Source organism: Diachasma alloeum, unplaced genomic scaffold (genome assembly GCF_001412515.2).
Source record: "Diachasma alloeum isolate Michigan unplaced genomic scaffold, Dall2.0 Dall_scaffold_00999, whole genome shotgun sequence".
In the NCBI taxonomy this organism is placed as follows: Eukaryota; Metazoa; Arthropoda; class Insecta; order Hymenoptera; family Braconidae; genus Diachasma; species Diachasma alloeum.
This window is the reverse complement of record NW_021681114.1, coordinates 35,100-54,280: the sequence shown is the minus strand read 5'-3', so window position 1 is coordinate 54,280 and position 19,181 is coordinate 35,100. Positions and strand designations below refer to the sequence as shown.

Here is a 19,181-nt window from a genome sequence, read left to right as displayed (position 1 = left end):
ATGCCTGAATACAAAAATTAATTTCTTAGTTTAGTTAAACATTTTCTCTTTTCCACCCAAACACTCAGGGTGACATTTATGGCTTTTCTTAGAAAATAGAGACGTGAAGAAAAACAGTCCTCATGGTGAGTCACAAAGGAGAGGCTGAAGAAAATTGAAACAAGGGCCTTTTGTCAAATGGGTCCAGAGAGTGAAAACTCTCATGACTTTTAGTTAGTCGTCCTAGAGACTTCGTTGGAGAAAGATATACCTTCTGCGTGCGATCATTAAAGAGTTTTACTTTGAAGAATAAAACTAATGTGTTTTTATTGAGTATTCCTACACATAATCCAATATAATTCTTAACTGTTATTGCACACATTTTTTTTAAATTTTGAGAAAAAAAATTCTGTAGCTCAAAAATTGGAGGCCCTGGACTATTTTCAATATTTTAAGCATTTCCGGGATAATCGAACAATAAACAATTTTTTTTGCACTAATTATTCGATTTTAGACATATATAATCGATCCTGAATGTATGAGAAACCTCATTCCAATAGCCCACGACTTTTAAAATTCATAGTAGTCTCCCCTTAAGATTCCGAGATATTAGAAAACTAATTTTTTGGGAAGACTAAATTTTGTTTTTCTCTCCATTTTGCTTCTGAATTCTTCAGAGCTCCAAAATTGAAAATAGGTGTTCGTCAGGAAATTTTCTGACCTTTACGATGAAAAAAATTAAAATAAAATAAAAAAGGGTAAGGAACGACACCAACTGACCGTTTGAAACTTTCTTTTTGAATTTCCCATGCCAAAGACACAGATACATAGAAATACAATATTTTTTCGAAAAGCTGAGAAAATTTCCAATAAAAAATATATGGGTTCATATTTTGTTTGTTGCTCTTACAAGGAGAGGTCACACCTTTCGGGTCACCGATTTGGCTGGGTCTCTGTGTATTTCGAGAGGCCCACTAGTAGAGTGGATCCCTAAATCCCTAGGGTGCACAACTCGGAAATAAGGGAAAGATTCCTGTTCAAACTTTTGAGTTCAAGACTCAGACCGGATTTTTTTCTCTTTATTTTCGCAGAAAATGTTCTTTTTAGCACAACTCAATCATTCAAAACATAATTACGGAATTTTTGTATCATTTCAATTAAAAAATGTAACAGAAATTGAGGAACAAGTAGTAAATTTTATTGTTTTCAGTCACTGTCAGTTGTACAATTTTTTGGATGATAATTATCATAAAAACAAACAAAACATAAATTTATCTTGCATCTACTACAAGAGATGAAAGCTGTATTTTTGCAAGCACAGGGCGCTTGCAATTTATCAACGGGAAAACATACCTCATTGACATTCAGGAAAATGTTTCTTTCATCGGATAGTTTAGATGCAAACCATGCGTATTTGGTCATTGACTCAAAAACTGGAGCTGATAATTGATGATGGATCAATGAGTGGATTCGTATCGCATCTTCGCGAGATGCGATATCACGTTTTTCTGCAGCCAAATATGTGCAGTTCTGAATTTTCTTGATGAAATTTTTCATCTGTCTATGCAAATACACATCACAAGGTTGACGGATTGCAGTACATTTCGGAGAGATAATTTTCACGGTACAAGTTGACAGATTGTCTTGATTGAGGGAAATTTCATCGTAAATCACCGGATTTGTGACCCCCCCAGGAATCGACTATGAATAAAAAATTATTATCTTCTACGTAAAATTGGATTACTTTTTCGAGAAATTCACGATACAACCCCGACGCTAATTTGCCGGATTTCAAGCAAGTTACCGCAACATTACCGAACTCATTAGTCAAAGCGTCGACAATTTTTTTTCATTCGTGGGCCGAAAGATCCTGTGGGCTCCTGCAAACACAGGAACACATGAGGCAACAATTTTCCGGACATTGTGATGCCATACTGTACTGTGTACGAGTGACTCATTTTGTTCAGATCAGTTTCTTGTACCAGCACAGTTCTTGACCCTTTCTCTTCAAGTGTCCTATCATAAGCAGACTGGTATTGACAACCCATATGATCGGTGTTGATGATGAGTGCATGCTGGAAATTCTTGGTGATTGCTTTTACTTGTGTACAGAATTTTTTCGCCGCCTCCAGGACCTCTGTCATTGTGCAGTGCTGCTTGCGGCTGATGTACTTGATGACTTTCCGCTGGCGAATGTGGTGTTTCTTCTTGAATTTTTTTACTCAAGACATTCAGGTTTTGAATTCGAAGTTCGAATCCCTGAATGCGGCAGCGGCCAATGCCCACTCCCGCAAATTCCTCGTTGTTACCTGCAATGAAAAAATACTGTTGGTTCATTTTCCTGCCATTATATCCCCCTTAGGAAGGGAAAACGTTCAAGTCAAATTTTCCCTGTGCGTATTCTGCCCGAGCCTCTACAAAGTGATCATAGGTCCATGAATCGATGGCAGCATATTTTTTTATAGACTGTTCCTCCCTTTGCGACATCTTACTCCCAACGCTTCAAGTCATCCTTTCTCTTCAAACTCCTTGAGCCTTTCCTCTGGAGTGTCTCCAAGCTCCAATTTGGATGTTCTCTGGCCAACCTCAGCACTTTGATCTTTGTTTCCAGGGGGACAAAGTCTAATTTCTTTTTTTTTCTTCGGGAGGCTTGTACTCATCAGAATCAGAGCTCTCAGCTTCCTCGACAGGCTCATACAGTTGATCCACGTCTTCTTCGTTGGGAAAGATTAATTCCTCGTCCTCCACCATCTGTCTCTCTCCCAACATTTCCGTGATCTGATGGAAGATTTCTTCTCCCATCAGCGCCGCTGGTGCTGAAATCGTCGTTGGCGTTTCCTCCACTATGAGATCATTTCTCAATAACAGCTCTTCACAGTGGCTTACGGCTTCTCTGATGAGTTTTTTCGATTCCTCACTATGAACAGAATTGCGAAGAATCTCCTCTGCTAGATGATGAGATGATGATGCAGCTTCTTGCTCCATTTTATCCTATTTCTTCACTAATTTTGGGTACACAACTCACAAAATATACGTCTGCTGCGTTTGGATGTTGGTTTCCAACTGACGGTTTACTCGCAGGATCGACCTTTTCTATCGCCTTTTATAGGCGCCTTATGCTATGCCACTGTTCTGACCTGTTCCTTCAGGCGAAACGCAGCGAGACATATTCGTCGCAGGCATCAGACTAGACGTCCCTATGGGCGGGGCGCCGCCGAGACAGGGAGACAGTTCGAACGCATTTTCCCGTCAATGAAGGTAATATTCGATATATGTCATTGAAATTCATTTTCCATCATTTGAATCATTTAATTGTGCTAAAAGGAACATTTTCTGCGAAAATGAACAAAAAAAAAATCTGGTGTGGGTCTTGAACTTAAAAGTTTGAATAGGAATTTCTCCCTTATTTCCGAGTTGTGCACCCTAGGAATTTAGGGATGCACTCAACCGGTGGGCCTCTTGAAATACACAGAGACCCAGCCAAATTGGTGACCCGAAAGGCGTGACCTCTCCTTGTTAGTGGCTCGTAATTCGAATTGAAAAAAATGTTTTTAGAAGAAAAAAAATTTCATCTTTCAATATTTCCGTCAATTATTGAGTTAGAGAGCTCCGGTTACGCTCATTGTTCTTCTTTTGGACTATGCTATACACTTTCGAAAAAAAAGTAAGAACAAAACCTTTAAAACTTTACGGCAATTTTTTTATATACAGAATTGGCGGATTCGCTCACATATAATTTTTTTTTCTTCTCGTATATTCTTTCGGGTTTTTACGATTTGTTCCCTTCCCACCCCCAACCCCCTGTACCACATTCGCCGAACGACCAGTGAAAACCTCATTTGAGGGAAAAAGCTGCCCAGGTACAGTCGTCTCGTGCGAGACTCCCGCTCGACAATGAAACCGTGAAATTTAGAGTGTCAAATTTTAGCCCCCCCAGCCAGGAATCGAACCCGGGTCTCCCGCATTCCAATCCCACACTCTAACCACACAGCCACCGCCGTCGGTCATATAATATTATTTTGAATATTTATTTTTCGTGTCGCAAGACCTGAAAAATGCCAATTTCGTGGCGCGCAGCCCCGTGACACGAAAAATAATGTTCACGCCTCGCCATGAAAAACATATTACCCTTCCCCACGTGCTTGCCATCTTCGCCTTCGGCTCGGAAGGCAATCTTGCACGGGGGGGAGAATGATCTGTTTTCCAAGGCTCGGGCATGAAATGTACTATTTTTCGCGTGACAGTTAATAAGCGGGTAGTACCTGAGGCTACCCAACAGTTTTATTTTGGAAAAATTCTCCTAGTTCTGTACTTGTGTTTTCTCGGAATGCTGCACTCCGATTGGCCGACATTCGAATAAAAGAATTCCAACAAATACCACTGGTACTCCAGAATTTTTCTCAAACTTTCCTTCACGGGAAAAATGTGATTGCAACAATTGAAAAATAACCAATAATTTTGGAATCGTGGCATCACTACTGAAAATTCAATAATCTCTACTCAAACCTCAGCAATCAATCACGAGAGGTAAAAAATTGCAACTAGTGATGAATTGATGAATAAATACATGGGTTTTATTTTGTATTATTTCCTTCTCATTTTTTTAAATAACTTTCCTAATTTACACGTTTATCAACTATAAAGCTGGATTATCATTACATCATAGCGTTAACTGTAGACGTAGGAAAATTCTGCCTAGACTTCCCATTGTTATTCCATCTTCCGTAACAAACTCGATTAATATCTTTTAATATTACTTTTTTCTTTTAATTATTCACAAAATGAGTTTTTGTGCTCATACACTCTTCAGCCACTTTACGATAGTAATTTATGATTTGTTTATACTTCTCCAACTTTTCTTCTCATTTCTTGATACATCCATACTGAGATTATGAAAATGATGAGACAATAATCAAATCATTGCAACTAAATTCTCAATTCACCTCAGCATATGTAATTCATTCCTCATGGATGACAGAACATTATTTTGAGTGTATATTGAATGTAACGAGTGTATACTCGTTAAAAATCGTGACGTATTGGTAGAAATAAAAAAAACGGATTATTATGAAAATATCTCGGACACTGAGATTTCAGAGAATGTCGAGAGACTTCATTTGTGAAACGCATAACTCTTCACAAGAGAGGCAATTCGACGTTTCTGTTCAAATTCTCGTCTTCCGAAGAGAGACAAAATAATCTGCAAATTTATTTTGATGTAATTTCTCTACGAATCACATAAGATAAAATCTTGATGAATGCAAAGAGGTGATTGAATAAATTCAATTCGTTTACTCATTTATTGAATGAAAGATTGAGCATGAGTTGATAATGAAGCTCTTACAATTTAACAATTTTTTTAATTCCGTGGATTCATTCCTCGGAGAAACTTGTCAAAATGACGAAAAATAATTCAATTCAATGAGAGAGAAAAATATTCTGAATTGCCGCTGCTACCCGCATCTTCTCCTGCTTCCATCCATTTTTGTTTCCATTAATCATTGATATTTTCCTATAAATAATTAACAATTCACACCAACGATTGTGAATACGAACGAAAATGGAAATAAAATGAACTTTTCAGTAGGTGATGACTGTCTCCTCGTTTCTCAATTTCACGACGTCCGGGTACTTTTATAAATAATTTCCAGAACTAGATGATGGGATGTATATGCTCCTGTTCAAAATGGGATAATTAAGTGTGCTGTATACAATTTCTTCGCGTGTGGGAAACAAAAATAGTGAAATGTATGAACCTAAGTCAGAGGAGGAGCGACACTGTACAATAATTCATTACAAAATTTGTTAATTTAATGTTCATTGGAGGAGTCATTGCTGGAGTTGCTACTTGTCGATGAGGAGGTAGATGATGCTCTGCTGTTGAATTGATTGCTGCTCTGAACTGCTCTGAAGAGCGCTGCCAGGCTTGGCCCGACTTCGTCCTGATTTGCCTCTGCAGAGCTTTGGTCTCCAAGACTCTGTCGGCATATTGGACACGTTCCATGCTGAAATTTAAAAATAAAATTGATCGAGAGCACAGCTGTAAAGTACCGGTTTACAGCATGGCGTAGGATTAAACCCTAAAAAAACAAAAACAAATGTTTTTGTACAAAAACTGCGCCAAGAAAAAGTTTTGTTTGGTTCTTACTGGGCAGTAGAAATTTTTGAAAAATACAAAGAAATGAAAAAGAGAGCCAAGTCAGCAATGTCGAACAAACGAAAATAGTGCACAATCAGATTTCTATAAGAGAAATTGTTTCAAATCGAATAAGGATTTTTTAAAAATTCTTCATGAAATAAAAAATTAGTAGAAGGAGGACCAACGTCCTTGGCGCGGATCAGAAGATGGAGAATTAGATCGATACTAGACAATGAGATGAAAAACTCCGCGCCGAGAACGTTGGTCCTCCTTCTACTAATTTATTTCATGAAGAATTTTTTAAAAATCCTCATTCGATTTGAAACAATTTCTCAGATAGAAATCTGATTGTGCACTATTTTCGTTTATTCGACATTGCTGACTTGGCTTTCTTTTTCATTTCTTTGTATTTTTCAAAAATTTCGACTTCCCAGTAAGAACCAAGCAAAACTTTTTCTTGGCGCAGTTTTTACAAAAACATTTGTTTTTGTTTTTCAATTCGGCTCATTTATTTTTCACACGATAAATCATCTTTCCAATTAACAATCGAAGTAAAACAAATAGTTCTATTCCACAGTCGTTATTTGCACCGACTTTTTATTATTTATTCAAGATTGNTTGCCGCAAAAATGAACAACAATAATTAACAAATTTAATTACGAATACTCAAAAAATTGGGGCCTTTTTGAAATTTCCTCCTCACGAAAAAAATATAAAAGAATAGTGAAACTGCCGAATTTTGCAACACAATCGGCCAAAAACTAATGGAAAGTGCAATAATGGTATCCAATATAATGTTCTAGCGAAGTCACTGGGTTGTTATGCCCCAGATTTGGTCAATTGCGTTATTGTTTAATATGTGGACATACAGCATTGTCAGCGTGACACTTGCCAGCGTAACTGGATTATGCTGACCAAGTGATGAAATGTAAACAATCAATGTATTATTTTAGAGACGATTGGGTCTGCACAGAACAGACCTTAATTGGACTCCGACGCGTACAAAAGTCGTAAACTCTTTGTAATCAGTCAGATGACACAGTAATTATAATCATGTAATAAATTCTCATATTTAAATACCGATAAACCATTGGTGGGATTTATCCCTTTAAGGATGTTCGACACCCTTTTAGCCAAAATTGACGTTGTTTTCATTTTTCTGGCAAATTATCGATGGGAGTGACGTGAAAAAATATAACGATTTTGTGGTTTGTCATTCTTTAATGGCTCACGAAGTTGCGTAGTGGTGCGATAATTTTCATGCGTTTTTTCTACAGTTTTGTGATTCTTTTTAAAAGTTTAGAGAAAACGCAGGAAAATGTTCGCACCACCTTAAAATTTCGTCAGTCATTAAATAATGACAAAACGCAAAAACGTTATTTTTTCACATCAATTCCATCATAAGTTTGCCAGAAACATTGAAAAAACGTGAATTTTGGCAGAAAGGATGTAGAACATCCTTAAGCCTAGAACCTACTATAATTATAAGTACCCCCCATGCTGGGTACAACAATATTAAATTTGTAAATTCGCGGGCTTCCCTCCTTGGTGCGTGTGGTTGTATTGCACTGCTACCAACTCCGTAACAAAAAAATTATAGGAGTGATGTAAAATGCGAGAATCTGCATATGAACCCGTTGCTATGCGCGTATTTTTTAAAATATTGCTTCGAACAAAAAAGTAGTTATATCAATGAGAAACTTGTGGTCAATTTATATAATGTAACTACGAGTATTTTTCATGTAGTTCGTCACGTTTGTATTTTATTTAATGGATATGATTCGGAGGTAGTGGAGGGGATAGTTGCTTCGTGTATAGATACACGGCAGCCATCGGCCTGATGTTTTGTACAATCAGAGTCAAAACTTTTCTTGGCCGATACGCTGCCGCGTATCTCGATAAAACCATACCGGGGAGCATGGATGAATTTTATTACTGCTTGCGACATTTTATTCATTATAATCAAATAAATCCTGAAAACGACGATAATACTCATCCACATTTTTCAGATCATTTCTTCTATGTAAAGGAGAGTGGGGCAAAATAAAACAGCCCAAAAACGACTACTTGAGGCAATTCAAGCAAAAAAAAATTTTTTTTTATCAACTTTTTTTTTATTATTGGGAGTACTGATGAGAATAATAATTTTCTATTCGGTAGAAAAAAACATGCAGTTCGAAAAAATCACTGATATTCGAAACCATTATATTGGACGCGCCAAATACCGTTGAAGGCGCTGTTTTTCGTCAATATGGTCGCTCTAAGGCGCTCATATACGCGCCTACGCAAACCCAAAATTTGGTTGTGTTGTGTGTGTGAGTGCCCGTGCGCCTTAGATCCTAGGTGGCGTTTTCTTATTTAGCGAGCCAAATAGCGTATCGACTACCTCCACAGATAACTCCCACTCCCCTGTTGGATGTCGATCTGAACGTCCACTAGTCAGCTTGTCCCTGACTCTCCACCAGCCAAACTAAGACCTCGTTATCGCGGAGTCTACGTTCTCTGATCATTCGAAACTCCCGAAAGTTTTTCATATATTTCTCCTATCGAGACGACAATATTAATAATTTTCACTAATTTTATCCACAGTTCTCTTTTCAACTATGTAATATGAAATATTTAATCTATAATTCAATTGATTAGATTAGGGCGATTACACTTTTCTGTTTTCATTCGATTGAAATTCAGCATCACATTATCCTTTTTCCCCATCTGGGTTTCCTCCTGGGCCCTGCTTTGGATTTTGGATTTTGCTGTTTCATTTTTATTTTAATTAATCCATTGACAAAATCTTCTCCCGTCAAATCTTCCCAATAATTTTCCATTTTACTTAATGGAAATTTATTATTCTCGTCAGCACTCCCAAGAATAAAAAAAGTTAGTAAACAAAAGTTAATAAAAAAATTTTTTTTTGTTAAATTGTGTCAAACAGTCGTTTTTTGACTGTTTCATTTTGCCCCATTCTCCGCTATGAAAAAATCTTATTTACAGGTCTAACAGAGAAATTTCTTCGCGATTATCTCTAAATCTATCAATTTCGGAAATGTTCAGAAAATAATTGAATGGAAGTTTTATCTAATGATTTGGAAAAAGAAATACTTACAAGTTCTAGCCAAGGAACAATACACGGTGTATGATACAAATGCTTGCACGATAATTGCCTGACGGATTCAGACAGAATAAAATCCTCCCAGCATATGGAACATTGTAGTTTGCAATCTGCAATGCAAAGTAGAAAGGCCGGTTTAAATAAGTATCACTGTTTTAAATTATCAATTGATGATTAATCTCAGTAATGAGTGAAGTTAGACGAAATAATTAGACCTTTCGAGTAAAGAACTTTTCAGTTACAAAATTGGTCACTAATATCTCGTGTAAAAACCGCTCATTTACCAAATTATCAGTACATAATTAACAGATGTTATAGGTAGAATTATTCGACTTGTTTTCTATCCAATAACGAATTTATACATCCAAGTCAATGACAAAAATTCCAGATATTATTATCCTCACCAATGTGTGATTGGCTAATTGTGGTATTTGGAATTTCGTCAATTTGCTGACGTGGTAATGGAGGTGGACCACTTCCGTCCATTTGGTTGAGTAGCTGCGTTACTATAGAGTCCAGTCCATCTCTACCCCACACATAGTCACCAGGATTACCCAAGAAAAACCTAATAATCATCACACAGAAATTAATAATTAGCATTTACTTAAGTAGGAAAAAGGGGGGAACTCTATATCGCGTGTCCAAAAGCAAACGATCATAATCGCCAAAAAGCTACTTTCCGAGTTTCTTAAAGGGAGAAGGTCGTAGCTCCACTCATTTTTTCTGCAATTTTCCGTGAAAATACTGGAGAAACTTATTATAATACCAACATTTTCAGATTGATTATGAGCTGCATATGGGGTATTCCATGTGAGTTCACCCAGGTCAAAACCCTCACCATCGTCAATCATATTGCCGATTTTTCCTGTGGTTGTATATGGAAAAATATGACTTCTCAAATTTTTTCCGATTTTTTGAGGAATCCTGTGAGCAGCCATGCTTTTTTGCAAGTTTTATCTTCAAATGCCTGTAATTTTACAAAATGTGCGTCTTTGAATATACTTTCCATTTAAAAATATGCCAATTTTTTTCAATTCGTTCTTCCATCGATTTCCTCAGAAAAACTTCAAAAATCGAGTCGTTTTCCAAACTGGACCCTTTTTATATTTTTCAAAAAATTTCAGTGAATATATTGGACCAAAATAAAAATTTTCACCAAAGGCCAAAGTGGGATCTCTATTAGAACACACCACTCGGAAAGATTTATTGTTAACGAATTTTCAAAAAATCATCAAATTATTCCAGATTCGAATATAATGCAGTGATTCTTCAGGCGGTAAATTCAAATAATGCTTCTGCGTTCAAATGCGAAAAGAATTTTGAAATTTTTGAAATTTTTCATCCCGGATTCATATATTCAAATTGGAAATGACGGCCACGAAATAGGAAGCCCACTTTGGCCTTTAGTGAAAAATTTTGTTTTGGTCCAATATATCCACTGAAATTTTTTGAAAAATATAAAAAGGGTTCAACTTTGAAAACGACTCGTTTTTTGAAGTTTTTTGAGGTTTTTCTGAGGAAATCGATGGAAGAACGAATTGAAAAAAATTGGCATATTTTTATATGGAAAGTGTGTTCGAAGACGCACATTTTGTGAAAAAAAAAAAACTCAAATCGGTTGATTTTTACGGAAGTTACAGGCATTTGAAGATAAAACTTGCAAAAAACATGGCTGTCCACAGGATGCCTCGAAAAATCTGAAAAAATTTGAGAAGTCATATTTTTCCATATACAAGCACAGGAAAAATCGGCAATATGATTGGCGGTGGTGAGGGTTTTGACCTGGGTGAGTTCACATGGAATACCCCATATACGAATTTTGCTTCTCACTTATATCCCCATTCCCCAGAAATGAAAAATTACCTAAAAATAACAGGTTGTAATGACGATTTTTTTGTTCATACACGACGACTTTTGCCTTTAATTTCTGTCCTCAGGAATTGAAAATGACCTAAAATGAAAAGGTCGTAAAGACAAAATTTTGCATTGTTCGATTTCCTTTTCCCTGGACAGGTTATACCGTCAATATTCCAGTTGATGTTACTAGAAGCTTTCCGTGTCTTTGATTAAGATCAAATAATTATATCGCCAGCTTAGTAACATAATTTGTCAGAAAAGTTAGTTCCGGCCTTGTAACGAAGCTATTCGTTTACTTGTAAGCGAAAAAGGCACAGTTCGGCCACTCGCTGAACGTAACATCACTGTCAAAATAGTATATTTCGTAACGAGTGCAAAAAAGTGTTTTTTGGCGAGTGGGAGGTTTATATCACGAGCCGAAGGCGAGTGATATAATCCCATGAGCTAAAAAACATTTTTTCACGAGTTACGAACAATATTTTTCATCACAATGTGGCGGAAATTGGACTTTTAGGCACGCGGAGCGTGCCGAAAAGTTCACTTTTCGTCACATGTGAGACGGGAACTTTCAGCTTGTGTCATTGGCAGCCGTTGGTGTCGCCTCGGGCCGTCAACTTCACACTCGTGAAAATTCCGTCTCACTCGCATTGAAATATACTATTTTGACAGTTATGTTACGTACAGCGAGTGGCCGAAAAGTGCATTCTTGTATATTCGTAAACGAAATAGTATATTTCAGGATGAGTGCCATGAGGTTTTTCCAACGTTATTTTTCCACAGTGATTTTCACTTTTACGAGTTTGGGGAAGGGCCAATACCAATCCCCGGACGAGGAAAAGTGAAGGTCAGTACGGAAAAGGCACTTTTCGGCACAAGGTGAACGTAGCAGCAGTGCCAAAATAGTATGTTTCGTTATTCGGCTGAAAAAAACTTTTCTGGCGAATGAGTTTGCAGCCCGAGCCGAAGGCGAGGGTTGCAATCATATGAGCTAGAAAAGTTTTTTTAGGCCGTATGTCGAATTGTATTTTTCATCACGCTGTGACGAAAAGTGAACTTTTCGGCACGCTCCGCGTGCCTAAAAGTCCAATTTCCGCCACATTGTGATGAAAAATATTGTTCGAAATATACTATTTTGTCATAACGGGCGTAGGCAACAATTTACGAACGCATAGCGTTTGTTTACGGCCGGAATGACGAAAAGAATTGTGTTCATCATTCTCTCACTGAATAGAAATATATTCTAATTTCTGTGATGAAAAATGAGTGAAGTTGAAGGAAACTTTTTGAAAAAGATATACATATCAAGGTGCAAGCAAAATCAAAAATTGACAATTTCCTCAATTCTGATTTTGACCAATCAGAGTGCAGTATTCGAAGTCACGTGACGCGTTTCACACTGATAATTTTCCCGACTGCAGGGAAATTATCAGACTGATAATTTCCCTGTAGCCTCTCAATTGTTTTCTACGAATTTGACAGATATTCCTCACATTTTGGTGAGGTGTGTCCCGTAACCCCGAACACTGCACCCTGATCTGCCAAAATCAGAATTGAAGAAATTGTCCTCTGAATACCGCTCGACCTTCAAAATTCATCGGATATTTCCCTCAAGTTTTCCTGCATATCAACGATCGGGATCAGCTTAGCAGTAAAATCCCTCGCGCTACGCGCTCGGGATTTTAATCTGCAAAACTGATCCCTCTCGTTGCTATGCAACAAAACATTCGGGAAATATCCGATAATTTTGAAGGTCTTGGGGTATTATAGCTGAATATACAACTTTTCCACTTTGGGTGATATATTTTTCCAACTATAAAAAGCAAAAGGCCGTTTCTTCGTTGATAACTAATCTCGAAATATTTTACATTTTTTGGGTTCACGTTGATGGATTTCCTAAAAGCAAAAGATCGTATATGCTGGCAGGTACGGCCTTTTGCCAGAAAAGCTCATTTTTAGCGTATACTTTTCCTTTTAAATACGTGATATGTCAACAATGCAGAGAATATTATTTTTTAAATCTTTCAGATACGTTGGAAACATTCAAGAAAAATCGTCAAAAGATCTCCCTTAAGAGAAATTTAAACGACTCCAAGATAGTCTTCTGATATTTTGCTCAAAGCTACGCATTCTCTAGATTATGGCTAAGTGAAAACAAGTGAATAATTAGATTTTTCATAAATGAGTATAGTTATTGTTAGGAATATTTCTTTTTCAGTGGGAAGTACAGTTGAATCCCTTTGTAATGAGGCCAGACCGAGCTCAATTGATAAATCTGTTTCTCAGTTATGAATACGAAAAAAAGTCGTGTCCGTTTTAAGACAATCTTAAAAAACGTTCTTTGTAGTTGATGAAAATCTCTCGAAAAACGTTTCTCAACATGTTTTTTTAACTCAACCTAGTCCTTAGATTTTTACAGATAGTGCTTCACTTGACATACGAGAATATGCACTTGAATCATTAGATAATTGTAATTATGCTTCAATTTTTTTGAAGGTTGAAAAAAATATTTACTTACACAGGTGGCTGACCCGTAGCGACGGGACGTCTTAGTCCGGTGAGATTAATGAAGAACTCATGGAAAAGATTTTCGGAAGACAACATTCGTCGTCTCTGTCGTGCATTTGACAATCTGCGAAATATCAAGCCTAGCTTTCAAATTTTTCACTCGTTCGGGATTAGCTCGATGATTTCAAAGCTTCGATTCTTCTTAAAAAATCAGGACTATTCAAATATTTTCTCGATGATGAATACTTTGATGGATGATCATCAAAGTTAGATTGAGTGGTGAAACAGTATTGAGATAATACACCTCATTTCAATTGGTAATGATTGGATCATCTTGATAAGTACCATGTTAGGGAGAATCTTTAAAATACTTTTTTGAAGAAAAATTTGGCAACTACAAAAAAGGTCCTATGAAAGGTCTTACTTGTTTCGTTTCACCACTCGTAAATTGTTGCTACTGAGTAGCCTTTTTTGAGTAACATTCATGAATAACATTGTTTGAAATTCAATTAATGTTATAAAGAGGCGGTGAAAATAATTCTGACCTATTTTGTACATCACTTCGCCTCCTATCCCGTGGTAATCCTGTACCGCCATCTGAGCCAGATACAGTGAGCTCGGGAATGTCACTGAGCTCCATGTACATTTGTTGCTGAGAAAATTAAACATTTTATCGTCACGTAATATTTACGAAATTCCTATTGACTCTGATAGACGATTCAGCCCAAAGGTGAAATCTCCATTGGTTATGCATTCATTTTGAGACTGCGTAATTGCTTTCAGCCCGATTAAAAAGCCATTTCTCGTTAGAAATTTATTTAGCTACAGAGAATGTCTCTTGGCATTGTGGTTGAATTATTAGTTTTTTTTTCGATATGAATGGAGTATTAATGATAAGTGTGAATTTGGAGCATACTTGCCGACATAGCAAAATTTCTCGGCAAAATAATCTGTTACACACAATGGAGACTCTTCTTTTTGCCTCCGAATGAAAGCCTTGTTTTTGACCGATTTTTCCATTTTCTAATTTTGATTGCAAATGGTTTAGAATGTGAAGAACTTGAAGAAACAATGGTTTTAGGGTCATGTCTGTATGTATTCGATAGCTTGGGTTTTTGGTGATTAATTTTTCGAAAATTCCACATAAATATGGTGAAATTTGTGAATAAAATTTGAAATTTTGGCTCATTGTAGCTATTATTGAGCTCAACTTTGGAGCGCTGTTTCAGCCCGATCAGCCCAGTAGTTCCTGAGATATAACAACTTATTTAAATTTCGTTTTTCCTAGATATCTCAAACACTACCGCACCGATTTCAATTTTTTTTTCAAAATACGCGTCTCCACGACTTCTATCTAGATCAATCAAAAAAATATGTATATGTCCGTTCATACAAAGCTTCCAAGATATTCACGTTTTTTTTATTTTTGAAATTTTTCCATTCTTGTACGCACGATATTTTGATAAAAAATGAAAATAGCAAGTTGAAATTTGGTATCATTAAAGCTCTTACAATATTGAAGGTTGGTATTCTGGATGGGCTATAAACCTATTTCATTAAAAAATTGAATATCTTCCTGTAGGCACCTTGTGGTATGTGGTTACGGTTGTATGCCTGTCATAAGGACCGGGAATTGCTACGAATCCATTCGGAAACTTACTACCAATGGAATTGATAGAAAAAAACATAACGGTCACATGTCTTCTATCGGATAGGCTCGGACCCCTGCTTGTTTTGACATATTGGATCCCACATGAAAAAAACCAATAGACAATCTAGCGAATTCGCTAGAAAATTCTATTAGAATTCTATAGGAATTCTATGGGGTTTCTATCCAACTTCTATTGGAATTCTATTGAAAAATTCTACTTGTTTTTTTTTTGCGTTGATTTTATTGCATATTTGATAAGAAAAAGTTAATATATTTTGAATTTCTGTTCGAATTTTTCTCTTCAGATTTTTTTTATTAGAATTATTGGGGACAAATTTTCCGCCAGATTTTGTTTTATTTTGCATTACAGAATCCGAGTGGAAAAAACTTAACAAATTGATCCCCAAGCATTCTTATAGAAAAAACCTCAAGAGTAAAATTCAAACAGAATTTCTATTGTCTCAATAGAAATCATATAGAAATCCCATAGAATTACAATAGATTTTTTAGCGAATTCGCTAGATTTTCTATTCAATTTTTCATATGTGATGGTTGATAATAAGACCTTGTCTATAGAGACTGAAATCAATACATTCTCATTATAAAAATAGAATTCCACTAAATTGAAAAGTATCGCAATCTGAATTTCAAATTGTGGAATTCAAGAAAAATTAAGCCCCTATTTAACCGATTTTAATTTACGATGGCTCAAAAATTTCCATTTTCTACCATCTAGAAGACAATTTTGGATAATTTTTTTTTCAATCCCTAGGTGCTCATAATACCAAATATTTTTAAAAATTGAAAAACTTGAATTTTTAAAGTTATATCACCTTTTACTTTTCTCATCGGTTTTTCAGTAACTCTTATAATTAAAAAAAGTACTTTAAGCTGTCATAGAAGTTGAGTTTCGTCCTGAATCTATTTTATTTTTAATTTTTTCTTCTCGGAATTCCACGAATTTGGTCAAAACACCTCAAAATGACTTCGATTGTGTATGAAAGAAAAATGTAACATATAAGCATATATTTAAATTCACTTCATACTGTTTATAATCAAAGCCAATAAACGCCATTTTGGGGTATTTTGATTAACTTTGTGGAATTTCGAGAGGAAAAAATTGGAAATAAACTAGATCCAGAACAAAACCCAACTTGTATGACGGCTCAAAATGCTTGTTTTGATTACAAGGGTTACTGTAAAAAAGACGGCAAAAATAAAATGTGACATAATTTTTAAAGTTCGGTATTATGAGCACCTAGGGATTGAACAAAAATATTACTCAAAGAATTCTTATATATATGGTAGAAAATCGAAAATTTTGACGGGTCATAAATCAAAATTGGATGAATAGAACTGGAATTATTGAAAAAAAAACGAAAAAACAAATCTCTGAAATGGGCTGTTGAAAGAAATCTGAAAAAAAATTGAGAGATAGTTTTTGTAGTCCCCCAATTGTAGAAAAAATCAAGATCAATTTCCAAGAAGGTAAGGGTCAGCCGTTGACTCATTTGACATGATATTAATGCTAAACATTACGTGTACCGAAAAATGAAGGCACTCTATAGTGTACAACAGGTCATTTCGTCAAAAAAATACTTTGTCTATGTTAAAGTATGACAAATTTTAACCCTGGAACACTTTACAGTATAGTGAACGTTTGTTGTAATAATAAATTAACAGTATAACTACTTACATCGAGATCAATATCATTGAAATCCTCAGCACTAATTTCCATACTCATATCATGGTCATCTTCCTCGTTTTCTAGCTTTTCTATGAATCCACTGGCACAATGTGGACATGTGTAATCCTGAAAACGATGAAAAAGAAAAATACAATAAATTGTAAAATCATCAAACATGAGTTCACAATGGATTGAAATATGATAAAATGTTCCAGGTTGATGTGTTAAAGTGCATATTTGTAGTTTAATAATCGATGGGCTCAGGAAAAATTCCCTCTGTGATTTATTTATTAGGCTATAAAAGGTGGCAGTGAAAAGAGATTCATTGGATTAAAGAAATTCATTAATGATGGAAAAATTCCGACCACTGGGATGGGGCCAAGTACTCAGATATTAGCTGCACATCAATGGAAGATATTCTAAAAAATTATTAATTTCTCGAAAGAAATGCCCTCAGCTACCAGAATCAGTGTCTTGACATATTTATTTGCAATTTCTCGTCATGAACGCATCAATACCGATTAGAGATTTTACTCTTGGCGCGAACGGCTCATCACTGCTTATATTATTGATCTTCATCATTCTAAAAAATGCTCGCTCCAAGGTGAACAATAGACAGAGTCGAAAAACGCGATACGGCATCTTATCAAATTGACTGTAGTTTTATTTGACAAATCACTTTTTATGGCTAACTACGGAATTACCATGCTAATGCACGATTCCAGAATAAAATGTAAACTTAAAGACCTCACTCAAAGAGGCCAAACTCTCCCATAAAGAAGGTATCATGACAATTTCTCCAACAATGACTCATTTCGGAGATAGCTATAAACAAAAATGTCACTCAGATGATTCCTCTACTTTTCAAAAGCTGAACTAGAGTTGAATATCCTTTCCCTTATTGGACTCCTTCATGTAAAAACTTTTTCACTCCCAAGATTAACAATGATGACAATATTGCAATGGTGAAGACCTGGTCACGAAATCCGAAATGTTATAAAATCTATTACAAACATTAACGACCAAATTACTTGACTCGTAAGATGAAATTCCGAATGGAGTGGAGCTTTAATGACTGAAGGTAATCAACATCGTTGATAACAATCATCCCGGTCCCTTGGAGAGGACAAAATTGAGGCTGAAGCAACCATTATATGACGATTTTCGTATTTGCGTAGCATCGATCAATTTACTCTATATGTCAGCATTGGAAAAATTGACATGTCAGAATAGTATCGGAAAAACTGAATAGCTTAGATAAATTATAAGAGTAGATCCAGTGGGTTTTTCTGCCAATTGCCTTAAAAGACTCATGATGAGGAAGGAAACAAGGGACGGCGGTGTGAGGGAAGGATGTGAAAGATGGAAGGTTGAATCACACATGGTTTGTGACAGCTTATTCGTTTAGGAGTAGCGACGATGTTTTTGAGTTTGTTGACAACAGAATATTTCGACGATATCCGTAGCAGTGATGAGGTACTCACAGGTAATAAACGCTGGATTTCAACACTACACTTGTGACAAAAAAAACGGGACATTGGAGTCCCGTCCACAACGGCTTCAGCCATGTTTTGCGTTATACCGTCGGCTCTGGCTGTAATTGGTGACTGTGAGCCAAACGATGCACTAATACAACTGACCCGGAGTAAACTTCATGGATGTCTCGGCTTTTCAAAATGGCCGATTGCACGCGCTAAATTTTGATTTAATTTGATCGGTTGCAATGCATTTAGGAATGGAAACGCGGGATTTTGGGGGTTACTTGGTTTAGTTCGATGAGCTTTTCTTTGTTTTAAGGATATTCAAATTTTTCTAGCAAAGTTTGCTAGCACAATTATTTCTCCGGTATTTTTTGCTGTATATGAATTTCTTGACACTGGACGTTTATTAAAAATGTCGAAACCCAATTTTTACGGAACTATGACAAAAATGGCGAAATTTTAATAAAAACACTAATACAATTCAGAACAGTTGACTCGAAGACAAAATTAGTATTCAACGCAACAACTATGTAAATGACGTATTTAATGATTGTATTCAAACTCGTGAATCGCTATTTCCGTGACAAGGTTGGAAAATAGTATTTTTGACACTCCTGCTAGGTTCAGCGCGTGCCGAAAAGGGCCTTTTCGTTTACTTGTGTAAACGAAAAAGGCACAGTTCGACCACTCGTTGAACGTAACATCACTGTCAAAATAGTCTATTTCGATACGAGTGCGGAAAAGTGTTTTTTGACTCGCCTTCGGCTCGTGCT

The 19,181-nt window shown here is 36.1% G+C and overlaps 1 protein-coding gene across 1 annotated transcript; it reads right to left on the bottom strand.

The window, feature by feature from the left end:
- Positions 1 to 4,531: 4,531 nt before the first annotated feature.
- On the bottom strand, positions 4,532 to 18,541 carry LOC107045558 (E3 ubiquitin-protein ligase RNF126). Its single transcript, XM_015267863.2, has 7 exons — positions 18,412 to 18,541; positions 16,937 to 17,053; positions 14,135 to 14,241; positions 13,600 to 13,713; positions 9,632 to 9,792; positions 9,222 to 9,337; positions 4,532 to 5,984 (listed from the first exon to the last, which is right to left on the bottom strand). The coding sequence occupies exons 1-7, from the start codon at positions 18,493 to 18,495 to the stop codon at positions 5,790 to 5,792; spliced, it is 894 nt and encodes a 297-aa protein (XP_015123349.1). The 5' UTR covers positions 18,496 to 18,541; the 3' UTR covers positions 4,532 to 5,789.
- Positions 18,542 to 19,181: the final 640 nt, after the last annotated feature.

Coding starts and splice junctions, on each gene's coding strand:
- LOC107045558 (XM_015267863.2), bottom strand. CDS start 18,495: ATGGCTGAAGCCGTTGTGGACGGGACTCCAATGTCCCGTTTTTTTTGT. Junction 14,242..16,936: donor TCAATGATATTGATCTCGAT/GTAAGTAGTTAT, acceptor TAATTTTCTCAG/CAACAAATGTACATGGAGCT. Junction 9,793..13,599: donor GCTACGGGTCAGCCACCTGT/GTAAGTAAATAT, acceptor GATGATTATTAG/GTTTTTCTTGGGTAATCCTG.